Below are 12,316 nucleotides of genomic sequence, written 5' to 3'. Positions count from 1 at the left end.
CTGACAGTCTTTTTCTCTTAACTGGAAATTTAGTCCATTTATATTTATTATTAAGTACTGATACAGGTTTTTTTGGGTTTTTTTTTTTTTTTTTTTGGTGAGGGAGATTGGCCCTGAGCTAAATGTGCCAGTCTTTTCTCTGTTTTGCATGTGGGTTGCTGCCACAGCATGGCTTGATGAGCAGCATAGGTCCACACCTGGGGTCCAAACCTGTGAACCTGGGCCGCCAAAGTGGAGTGTGCTGAACTCAACCACTATGCCACGGGGCCAGCCCTCGATATAGTTTTATTTCTATCGTCTTATGTTTCTTTTCTCACTTTTCTTTCCTTCTTTTAGATCAGTTGTAGTTTTTGTTTGTCTAAATTGTCTTTATTTTACCGTTGTTCTTTGAAGATCTCTTCACTGAGTAAACAGTCCTATTTGGTAGTTATTTTCTGTCAGCACATTGAAGTGTGCATTGGTTTCTCTTGCTGTTGAGAAGGTGGTAGCAGTCTAATCATCATCCCTTTGGAAGTGATCTTATTTTCTCTTTGGTGGCTTTTAAGATCTTCTCTTTGTCTTTGTCTTTATGTAGTTTTGATGTCTGCTGGTGGAGTTATTTTTGGTTACTGTCCTTGAGATACCTCTGGATTTCTAATCTGACAAATAAAATCTTTCATACATTCTGGGAAATTCTCAGCCAACATTTTTTTACATATTGTCTCCCATTCTCTCTCTCTTCTCATTAGGAACTCAGATTAGATACCTATGAGACCTTCTCATTCTGTCCTCCATGCATTTTAATCTCTCATATTTCATCTCCTTGTCTCTCTATGCTATCCAATCAATTTTGTATTTACAGTATTTTTTCTTCTCCAGATGTTCACTTAGTTCCTTTTCAGTTCTACATGCTGCTTTCTCATATTTTTGATTTCTTTTCTTCTTATTTCGTTAAACAAACTTATATTTTCTGCTTAATAATTCTAGTGTCTGAATTTTTTGCAGGTCTGATTCTGTTTGCTTCCTGCTCCCCATCTTCCCTGCCTCCCCCCCCTACCCCCCACCATACACACCTTGCTGGCTCTCTGGCTCTTGTTCATGATAGCTTGATTTCTTACGTATTTCATGATTTTTTTTTTCTTTTTTTACCATGTGCGCATCAACTGAGGAACGTTCTGTCCGGGAAAGCTGGTTTTAAGGTGTCTTTCTCCAGAAAGGATTAGCATTTGCTTTTCTCAGGTGCTGGAGGCCACTACCAACCTGGAAATACTTCAGCTAAGTTCTCATACTGGAAGTTTTTAGACCACACAAGTAGTTTTGGCTGCAAACCCCTCTGTGGGACAGCTTGTGTTTATAAATTCTCAGGAGATTTTTTTTTTCCTCTACCTGGCACCCAGGCTTAAGGCAGACCATTTTCTTTCCTATCTTTAGCTTGGGGGTCCGGGTTATTCCTAATTTGCCCCTTAACTGAGCCCTTTGGGGATTCTAGCTTAATGCATCAGATCTTCTGTTAGATTTCTCATCTTGGGTTGGCCCTAGGTTTCTTTCCGCTTTGCCTTCTTCACACGAGATTTAAAAAACTCAAGAGTCTCCCTGGTTTGTTCAAAATACTCAGGATGTGAAAATCGGGTTGTGAGCTCTGCTTACCATTTCACTTGTCCTCTGATAAGTCTTTACTTTCTTGCTCTTCCTGTAATATATTTTAAATAATATTCTTACATTTTATCTAATATTTTAATTTTATTTCCACAGTAGTTCAAAGTGTCTAATCCAGTGTACTGTAGGAAATGGCAGTCCTATAATAAGCTTTTGCCAGTACAGCTTTGCTTTTTGGTTTTTTCTTCTTTTTTAGAGTTTCGATTTCCTTTTTGTTTGTGTGGGAGTTTTGTAGGCAAAGGTTTAGTTTAACAGTCTATGTTTAATGTAGACTGTTGTGGAATCATTTGTGGTGCTTCTGTTGACGTGACCGACAAATATTTATTAAGTGCTTACTTGCATCAGACACTATTCTAGGAATGGGGTACAGAAATGCACCAAATGGACAAAAGTCCCTGCCCCACAAGGAGCTTGAATTCTAGCGGAGAAGACACTGGATATGTGATACAGTAGACAGTGATAATGCAAAGGAGAAATAAAACAGAGAAGGCAGTTTGCATCTTTGGAGGGAACAGCTCAGGAATACCTTACTGAAAGGGTGACATTTTTAAATAAAAGGGGATGTGAGCCATGAGGACTCCAGATGGAGAAAAGACCTAGATGTCTTATAAATGCCTAAGGGAATATGTAATGAAAATTCTCTATAGTTTCATATTTATACCATGTCACAAATATTGATATTTATTCTTGAGTGTGTTTTTTTTTAAAGATTGGCACCTGAGCTAACATCTGTTGCCAGTCTTCTTTTTGTTTTCTTCTTCTTCTTCTCCCCAAAGCCCCCCAGTAGGTAATTGTAGATTCTCGTTGTGAGTGCCACTGGTTTTGCTATGTGGGATGCCACCCCAGTGTGGCTTGATGAGCTCTGCCATGTCCACGCCCAAGTTCCAAACTGGCAAAACCCTGGGCCACTGAAGCAGAGTGCGCAAACCCAACCACTTGGCCGTGGGGCCAGCCCCGCTGTTTATTCTTTTTTCCCTCTTAAATCTCAATTTTCCCTTCCTATTTCTTAACCCCGCGCTATAATTTTGATTCTCCATCCTGGAGAACTGCCTCTCCATCTTCTTGGACAAGCTGCTTGACTCTCTGAGTCTGTTTCCCCCTGTGTCAAATAAGACCACTGCCCACCTCTCAGGATTGTTGGATGAAATGAGATAACATTTGTAAAAGTGTCTCACATTTCATGGGTACTCAATAATTGCTAGTTTCTCCCTTTTTTATTTCTTCCTCCCTGTCCATACTCTTTTCAGCACTTGTTTTTAGTACCTGTCAGCAAATTTGCAATGAGGTTCTTATGCAACACCATGGAGAAACCATGTGGTAGGCAATTAACTAAAGACAAATTAGGAACATAACTTGATTTTTAAAAAAGAAACTTTCCAGTGGTTTTGAAAGGCTGAATTTGGTGCTCAGGGTTAAGGAGAGAAAGCCATGCCCTGTGCATTCCCCACTTAAAGATATCTTTCATTGTATCGCAGATCAGCAGCCCTAGTAAATCTCAATTTGCGTATGTGAAGATCTTCAGAATCTCCAGCTGGAGTCAGACTCAAAGCAAGGAGAGGCATATTGCATTCATCTGCGGATACATACGTATTCACATGTCTTCCCTTATCCCTTAACCCAATCTGGCTTTAATTTTGCAGTGTAAATTGGTGAATTCTCTTGAGATGGTTTGCCTTCTAAAAAAGGGAGGAAATATAAGGGTAAGGATGAAACTGAAATCTAAGTTTAGAAATAAAAGTAGAGCCTAAAATCACTTTTAGTCTTTAGTGAGATTTTGTTTGATTTGCGGGTCATGAGATCTTACTTGTAGTACTGGTTTCCATACTGACTCACCGTGGGCTCTTGGTCAATTAGTTTTCCCTGTCTGTGTCATGAGTGGTACTTCCTATACTTCTTTGACTTGTATGGCTGTTGAGATTTCATAGGATCTGAACAACATCAAAGTAAGACAAACACTAAAGATAAACAAAGTACAACTATTTATATTGCATGCTTTTGTTTTTTGGTCTATCCCCAGCCCTACCTTTGACTATGCCCTGCTGGATGTGCCCTTCCTTCAACTCCTTGGGGAGATGCCCTCTGACCTCCGAGAGCAGCTGGACCACACATTCTGAAGACACCAGTAGTCCCAGTTTTGGCCCCTCATACACGGACCTGCAGCTCATCCATGCTGAGGAGCAGATGAGTGGCAGGGCTTCTGGGGCTGACTCGACTGGTAAGATGGAGCGCCAAGCCAGAAGGCTTTGCAAATCACTTTTGATGACCTGTTACCACTCTTAATATCTCTGTAGCCTGCTTTGTTTAAAGAACAAATTCAGGTGTAGTCATCTTGTCAAAAAGCTAGAATCCAGAGTGGTTCAAAATTGCACTGGGCAAAAGCACGTGCACAGATTGGCTGATTGGTTGGCAGATTATTAGTATGGGGAAACCATTTGACAGTATATCTTAATGTGTTATTTTCTTACTGTTCCGTGCAGGTACTGTTCTCTGTCAATTTATTTCTCCTTGGATAACTGAACTATGTAATATGTACAAGGTTGAATCTTTCATCCTACCACCCACTCAGTCTTCCCTCTTCAGCAACAGGGAGGTAGATTTAAGCAGAGAAAAAGCAAATGTTATGTGTCAGTGAGAATCAGGACTCAGCCACTGTGTCCAGACTACAAATTATTTTGCAGTTAATGCTTTTTCTCCTGTGCCTGAATTGAGCTATACCTTGGTCTGTAACATCCTGTGGTCTCATTTATTAAATTTCCCGTAGGTGTTGGATGAAATGCCAGCTGGCTTTGCCATTAGAATATGGGCCTGTCACCAAGCACTGCATCATGGGCTAGGTTTAGGATGGCATTGGAAAGATGTTGTGTGTTCTTGGTGTTTTGGTTATTTCGTCTAAGAGATTGTTTTCCTTTGAAAGTGATGGAGTTACTGGTAGTTTCTCTCTGGATGAAATTACCCAGTGTGTTTAATAATATTTGTTTTTCCTTCTCAAAAATGTTAGGATTTGTCTATGGATCATTTTTCAAATTTGGGTAACGTTTGCCCTCATGCTGTGTGCTACTGGGGGATTCCACAAGTAGAAAGAGAGATCCCTCTTGCAGACTAAAGGGTTCAGACAGGATTTGGTTTGGTATTTGATAATATTGCAAAGAATCCTAGTTTATCACAGTCTCTCTCATCACAAGTCACAATTCTTTATAGCATTTTGTTTTCACAGATGCTGTCTCAATTCTAGTTGATCCCTGTGGCTGATGATCCCAGTAACTGGCTGAAATATGCCCTCATGACCTCATCTCCTCCGTAAGGAGCATTTCATGGATGGGAAGACACCATCAGAAGCTGAGGCGGTTAGGAAGAGAGGCTGTGCTTGCCTCCCCCTCACCTCTGCTTGCTCTCAACCTCCTTGCCAGGCCTTCCCTTGGAGGACGCAGATAATGTATTGGTTGAGAGCACACAGACTGTGGAGTCAGACTGTTCAGGTTCAAATCCTCGTTCTGCCATTTACCAGCTGCGTGACCCTGGGCAAGATCCTTAATATCTTTATGACTCAGTTTCTTCATCTGCAAAATGAGGATAATGATATTACTTACCTCACCAAATTGATACCATGTCCAAGTGAGACAATTTATGGAGAACAATTTATACCATGCCTGATGGAATAAGTGATCATCGAGGATGCAATTTCTTCCCTCTCCTGCCGCAGGATTCTTATTGCTTTAGAGAGCTTCTTATTGCTTATTCTTCCTTGCTATAGGAAAAGCCAAGATCTCTAGGCTCAGGCTGCTTTTTCAGTGGCCTCTCCACTTAGGTGAAAATTGCTTTAATTCCTTGAGATTCAAATGATGAAAATCAGAGTCCTAGCCTGAACTAGACATTATTAATCTGTCTCCAAAGCTTGTGATTATTTTTAGTATCTCCCTTTTCTAACAGTGTTGCAGTTCTCATTGGGAAAGCTTCCTCCCCTGTTGTTTTGGTCAGGGTCCTGGCAGGAAGCAGATGGTACCCTCCAAAGCGTTGATCTGAAGACAGTTTAATGAAAGGACTGCTGACAGAGGCAGCAAGAGCTAGAATCATGGAGGTGGGGCTGCCCCACAGGTGCTGTGGCTGCAGAAAGGACAGAGCCACTGCCAGAGATTTGGCAAAGTGGGGAGAGAGGGGGAATAAATACCAGGATCTTGTGCTGGTGCTGCCCATCGGCAGATCCCAACCGGAAGGCAAAGGGCACAGAGCCCTGTGGGGGGGGAGGGCCGCCCACAGAGGTCAGCCACCAGGCTACAGAGCAGGTGGAAAATGGATTTGGGGTGAGGGGTGGTGGTGAAGCAAATGGAGAATACTTTAGTCCCCACGAGGAACTAAATGGCCTCTGGGCTGGGGTCATTTCAGAGACTCAAATGCAAAACCAGGACTAGAGAATTATGAGTGATGCTCTTAGTTCTCTCCTTCAGCAGGAGGCAGTTTCTATGGCTACAGGGAGGCTAGAGGTATGGCCTTTTGGCAGCTGTCCTCTTTTGCCGAAGTAGTAACCATCATAGCCAGCTCTTACCGCATGTGTACCGTAGGCCAGCATCTGATGGGTATTATCTCTGGCCTTCACAACAGTCCTCCCAGGCAGGTGCCATTCACCCCATTTCCCCCTGTGGAAGGTTAAGAACCTTGTCTGAGAGAACACCACTAAGAAATGGGTGAACCTGGGTTTCAATCTGAGTTCCAAAGCCTTTTCCAGTGGTTCCTAAACCTGCTGGTACCCCTGCGTCATCGTGGTGATTGGTTACTGTGTTACCTTCCAGACTTTCTGTACAGATAGGTACAGAGGATGCATGTAAATATATATACAAATATTTCCTTGGGGGCTATTTTTGGGGGGTTATTTTTTAACTTAAATAGGATCAAAGGGATTTTAAATGTGTAGCAATCAGAGCTTGAGGATATAGCTCATGTTTCCTTAACAGATGTGAGAGCTTACAGAGAATGGCTATGGGCCCATAGTATTGTATTATGTAAACAGGTTTCTGGACACTGCATTTTGAAAAGAAATCTCTTATTTCTTTAGTAATTCGGCAAGGGCCCAGGGTGGCCCAGGTGCGAGGGAACACCTCCATCTGCTTCCGATGGAACAGTCTTCCTTCGCATCTCACCTCCACCCGCTCTTCTAGGCCAAGAGGTGGCGAGCAGTGTGCCTCCAGGGCCCTGGGAAAATGAGAGACAGTGGGGTGAGTGGCTCAGAGAGCAGGTCCCGAGGCTGTGTGGACAGGGTCTGGATATGGCCCCAGCTGTGGGAACCGCATGAGGCTCTTCTTGATCATCCTGACCTGTGCAGTCAGGGTGAAGTTCTGGCTTTGAAAACCCTTTAACTCATCCTGGATCCCAGGATAGAAGGTGGATAAGGAAAAACAAGGTTTAGGAGAATGACCAAATGTTTCTGAGCTGCTGGCATTTATCTGTCTACCCCAGCAGTGGGGCATTTGTAAATGCTTTCAGTTGAGCTATTGAGAGCTTCTAAGAAATCTCTACACACTGGAAAAGCCCCCAGCCAGGTGACTCTCTGTCCTCTGCCCGGCACCTGGCCTGAGGCAGTGGCCAGCCTCTGGGAGAGCCCTCCATCGAGGCTGGACGACGGCTCAGTCAGTGTAAACTGAATCCCTGTGAGGCTTCAGGGCAGATTCTCATCTGTCTCTGCCTCCTCTGGGCATGTGATCTCCCCAGAGCTTCCCCTTCTCCTCTGTGAAATGGGGCTGAGCGGCCCTGCCCAGGCAGGGTGACAGGGTATGTGTGAAGGTGCTTCGTACAAAGTGCTGTAGGAATAAAAACAAAATTCCTAATTGAATAGCTCCGTGCCTCATTTCCCTTTGATATGGGAAATAAGGATCATTACTGCCTGCTCCTTTATTGCCCCAAAGAGGTCTGTAAACTATATACGTGATGGGATGGGATCCGAGAAGGGCTTTGCAGTTCTCAGCAGCAAGCCACAGGTAAATGCAGAGGCGCTGGGGCAAGTCTCGTGTGATTGGTTTCAGTGCCAAGGGCTTGAGGATCCTTGGGAGGAAGTGAATTGGGGAGACTTTTGTCATTTATCTGCCCCCCCCATGCCTTTTAGCACTGTGGAGGGAAGTAGGAGTGAAGAGGGTGTGCAGAATTGTGGCCTCCGTCAGGGGCTCCCTCAGCCCAGCCCAGCTGGCCCGGCTCCCCCTGGCAGCGCCGTGTGAGGATGCGGCTGGGACAGGAGGGCTGTGATTCATCTCCTGTGTGGACAGGATTCTGGTGGCCCAGGCCCAGGCTGTTTGCCTTTGCCCCCTTCTCTGTGCTAGGCCGCAGCAAGCAGCAGCCCCCTCCCTGTCATCAGGGCAGGAGTTCTGCAGGGATTGGGCAGCCCCACAGGGCCATCTCGATTCCCAGCATAATTGTGGAGGGAAAGACGCTATGATCAGCCTACACTTTCTTCTCATTTTCTCACCGAGGGGATGATTAGGAGGAGGAAGGCAACCCATCCCCTCACCTTGGTTAAATCACAGGGTGTGGTGCAGAGCTGGAGAGCAGCGTTGTGTGTGCTCAGCGTTCAGCTCTCCAGTATACGTGGCAGAACTGGGAATAAGCAAGATCCCAATAAGACTCGCTTCCTCTCTCACTCCTGACCCCCCAGGGCCCCTTTCCCTAGAGATGGGCACACCCTGTCACCTTCACCAGTCAGAGCAGCTCTGTAAGGCCGCTAGTTTTATATGGGTTGAAAAACAGTAAGAGGTTTGGGGGAATAAAAAGAAACCTTCTGCCTTTGAAGTCCTTGCAACCGGGAAGAGAAAAAACACAGAAATGTTTGCAGTAGCACAAGCTACCGTTAAGTGGTCGCTTCCATTTTGGTTTTCTTTTAAGCACAGGAAAAGTGTAGATTTAAGTGTGGGATTAGAATGCTCAGGCACATGTGCAAACTGAGGAATGTCAAGACTGGGCGAAGCACATAGCAGGTGTTTAATAATTGACTGTTGAATGGATCCTTGAATGAAAGGAGTGAGATTGCAGGTGGCCAGACATCTGTACCCCATTTGGGTTTAAAAGTCCAGCATTTCTCCCATGTGTGTCCTATGCAGCAGCCCAGGAAAAACCAGGATGCTGGGGGCCAATGTGTTAGGTCTTGCCACTCCCCCGCTGTTGGAGATTCATAACATGTATTAGCTTCTTAAAGACTTTGGAAATCCTGAAATTATATATATGTATCTACATATATGTATAATTTATCTTTATATTTTATCTATTGTATTTTATCTTTATATCTTTATATTTTATATCTTTATATTTTTATATCTTAATCTTTATATTTTATCTATTATATTTTAATATATAAATAAATTTAGTCTTCCATTGACTCATACTGCCTACCTGGTCACCTGGTCAGATCCCAAGGTACGGAAATGCAAACACACGTAAATTGGCAAATTTGACTTGGAAGTACATGCCATTGCTAAAGTGTTGGGAAACCAGAGAAACCAGAAAGAAATATTTTGATGAACTTTCCTGAATTTGCAAAGTTAGCCTTACTTTATCTCATGCTTTGCTGTGCCTCTTGGCCTTCCTTCCCACCCCCCAGATTCAGCAAACCCAAGACTACATTTTGCCAAACTTTCTTTGTATTTAAACCCACATGGGCTTTAAAACAAATGTAGACCAGGTGTTCTTGATTCATTGGCATTTAACTGATCAGTGAAATTCTGCCAGAGTAGAAGGATAGCCCCAGTGACTTTGGACTCATTTTTTTCTCAGAAACAAGTGTTTATGTTGGGTACAAAGCTATGGACGTGAGATCTCAGAAAGTTTCTCTTGTCATTCTTGGTTAAGAATGGTATGAGAACATCATGTATATCTCTTTACTAGATGTAACATGTTTCTCTGTTGCCTGTTTTCTCATAATCCTGCTGCAGCTGATAGAGCACTAGACCAAAATCAGGGACCCAAACTCCCAGTAAACAGGAATTATCACTGTGCGTGATGGGGTTACAGGGGATTTTTGTTTTCGTTTTTTTTTCTTGAGGAAGATTAGCCCTGAGCTAACATCTGCCACCAATCCTCCTCTTTTTTGCTGAGGAAGACTGGCCCTGAGCTAACATCCGTGCCCATCTTCCTCTACTTTCTATGTGAGACACCTACACAGCATGGCGTGCCAAGTGGTGCCGCGTCTGCACCTGGGATCCTAACTGGCAAACCCTGGGCTGCCGAAGTGGAATGTGTGCACTTAACCGCTGAGCCACTGGGCCGGCCCCTATAGGGGATGTTTATTATTCTTAAGGCACATTTGTATTTTATGATTTTCTTTGGCCTTGAATATATTTTGGTTGGAAGACAAAAATAAGTTTACTTTCAAAAAAAATTCTTTCCCCTAGCTACAAATTTCAGTGATATTCATACTCTCCCTCAACAACAGGCTCCTCAGCCTCCTCAGCAGTCTCCACAGTTGAGGAAGAGTAGGACATAGATTTTTAAACAAATTACATTTTTTTCCTCTTTCGTTGACAAATATAAATTTGGCCTCATTTCTGTTCTTAGGATGCCCAGGCTCCTTGATATTCTTGTTTCCATTGGTTGGACGCTTTGAATTTTAGTTAGTAAAACAACCCCGAAACTCGAATGATTTCTTTCTTTGAAAGTTTCTCCAGAGAAGTTCAAAGGTTTCTCAGCTATTTGTTTCTCAGTTGAGAGTTTCTCAACTATTTATTGAGTAAAACTGGTATCGTACCATTCGTTGCGAATGTGTAAGTTATATAATCTGCCTATGAAGAAATGATAATCAGCAAAAAGATTTTTTTTGCCATTCAAAGAATTTTTATGTATAACTTAAAAAATAATTTCTATGTATAGAACATCTGTTGTGTGCCGGGAATGTGTGACACACATACACACGCACACATGCACGTCTCATTTAATCTTCACAATCTTAAATGTAGATATTACTATCCCATTTTATGGATGCAGAAACAATGGCTAAAGAGGTGAAAGGATTTGGCCAAAGCCACACAAGAAAAAAGGCTATGTTGGGATTCAACCTAAGTCTCCTCAGCTCACCCACCTGGTGTTTGGTATCTTGAGGAGCTGGTGTTTGTGAACGCGGTGAGTTGTGGGAAGCTGTCTTCGAGGGCTTTCCGCAGACCCAGTGCTGCCTTGTCTGCATTCCGTGGGAGCTATGTACAAACCTCCCTTATGAGCTTATCTCACTGGATGGTAGTGCCTCGTTAGGAGTCCCCACTAGACTGAGCCCTTCTTGGAAGCAGGAACGACATCATCTTCATTTTATATTCCCAGCACGCTGCCTGGCACATTGAAATTACACAGTGGACCTTTGTGGAATAATTTAACTATTCTGATGTAGGGCTGGAGAACCCTCCTTCCCAATCCTATTCTCCCATTTACCTGGGCTAGGGGTATTTGCTAACTGAAAGATAACTTCATGATGGGGAAGAATTTAAAAAGGTACAAATAGGTGCAGATAGTGTGGAAATAAGACTCTTTTTCTGTGTTTTCAAATGGTAGCAATTATCCGGCAGTCTCCATTCATTTTGTTTTCCTGTTCTTAAAAAAATTGTTATATGTGGATATGTGTGAGTGCAGCGCTGAGGTGCTCTCTAAGTTTGGGTAGCTCAGGATCTCACCCTATACATTCTTTGACCAAAGCAGCCATATTTTCCTTCCCTATTTATTTACCACAGAGAGTGCAAAGAAGGTGAGTTGGAAAAAGCTTTTCTGTGACATTAAGTAGGTTCTTGTGGTTATTGAGCCATTTGCGTGGAGCAAAATCTGAGAAAGAGCAGCAGAGTTTAAGATGTTCTGTTCCAAATGGATAATTTAAACTAGATATTGTGGAACCACTTAATAAAACCTGTGGCCTCCAACCAGAGATTTTACATTCCTTTTTAGAACTGCTAATGCCCTAGTCCTGAAGAGGAAGTGACAACTAGTATGCCTCTTATTGATTACCTTCTATTGTATTCTTTTTAGTGTTCTGATCCCCCTTTTACAGATGGCAACGCAGTGCCCAGAGTCACACATTAGTTGAGTGACAAAATTAGGATTGCTGTCCAGGCTTGTCAATGCTCTCCAGCTCTGCCCCTCCTGTGGCTGAGCTCTCTGGAAGGACCGCTTCTCCGCACCCAAGGCCATAGGGCAGAATTTAAGATACTAAGTTTTTCCAGTTCCAAACAGGTGATTAAAATTAGATGTTTGGCACCACTTAGAATCCAGAGGGTCCATGAACTTGGCTGATTGATGTCTTTATTATTGCTAACCTCTAGGGAGGTTAGTGAAATGAGCATTTCCCTCAATTATGGATGGAGGCAACAAACCACAGTAGTATTAGCAGTACCTCCTGCTTAATCATCAGCAGAAATCCCAGGTGTTTCCATAGTACACTGTAGTTGTGACAGATATCTCAGGATATCGTTTATGTCATTGCCACTTGGAAATCATGGTAGTTATTGGCCGTATTAATGGTTGATAAAAAAAGTACAGATTACTATATCAAAAAATTGTGAAGTTGGTTTTTAGTATTTGATAAGTATTTCAATATAGATAGTTTCTAAGTCCTATGTACTTGTTCATGCATTTAATATATTGGCCTGGGGAGACCCTAGGCCTCACTACACTGATAAAGAGTCTATGGCACAAAAATGGTTAAGAACCTCTGCTATGGTGACTCCCTGGTGCTTGC

At 43.0% G+C, this 12,316-nt stretch overlaps 1 protein-coding gene across 2 annotated transcripts in view; it reads left to right on the top strand.

Annotated features, from left to right (window-relative positions):
- The window catches only part of STON2 (stonin 2), a 138,590-nt gene that overhangs the window by 48,161 nt on the left and 78,113 nt on the right, over nucleotides 1-12,316 (top strand). For both annotated transcript variants that reach the window (XM_070594305.1, XM_070594307.1), the window contains exon 4: nucleotides 3,653-3,850. In XM_070594305.1, coding sequence (XP_070450406.1) covers nucleotides 3,653-3,850 — 198 coding nt within the window. The remainder of the gene's footprint in view (nucleotides 1-3,652; nucleotides 3,851-12,316) is intronic.

This window comes from Equus przewalskii, chromosome 25 (assembly GCF_037783145.1).
Source record: "Equus przewalskii isolate Varuska chromosome 25, EquPr2, whole genome shotgun sequence".
Taxonomy (NCBI): domain Eukaryota; kingdom Metazoa; phylum Chordata; class Mammalia; order Perissodactyla; family Equidae; genus Equus; species Equus przewalskii.
This window is presented reverse-complemented; position numbering and strand designations above follow the sequence as displayed.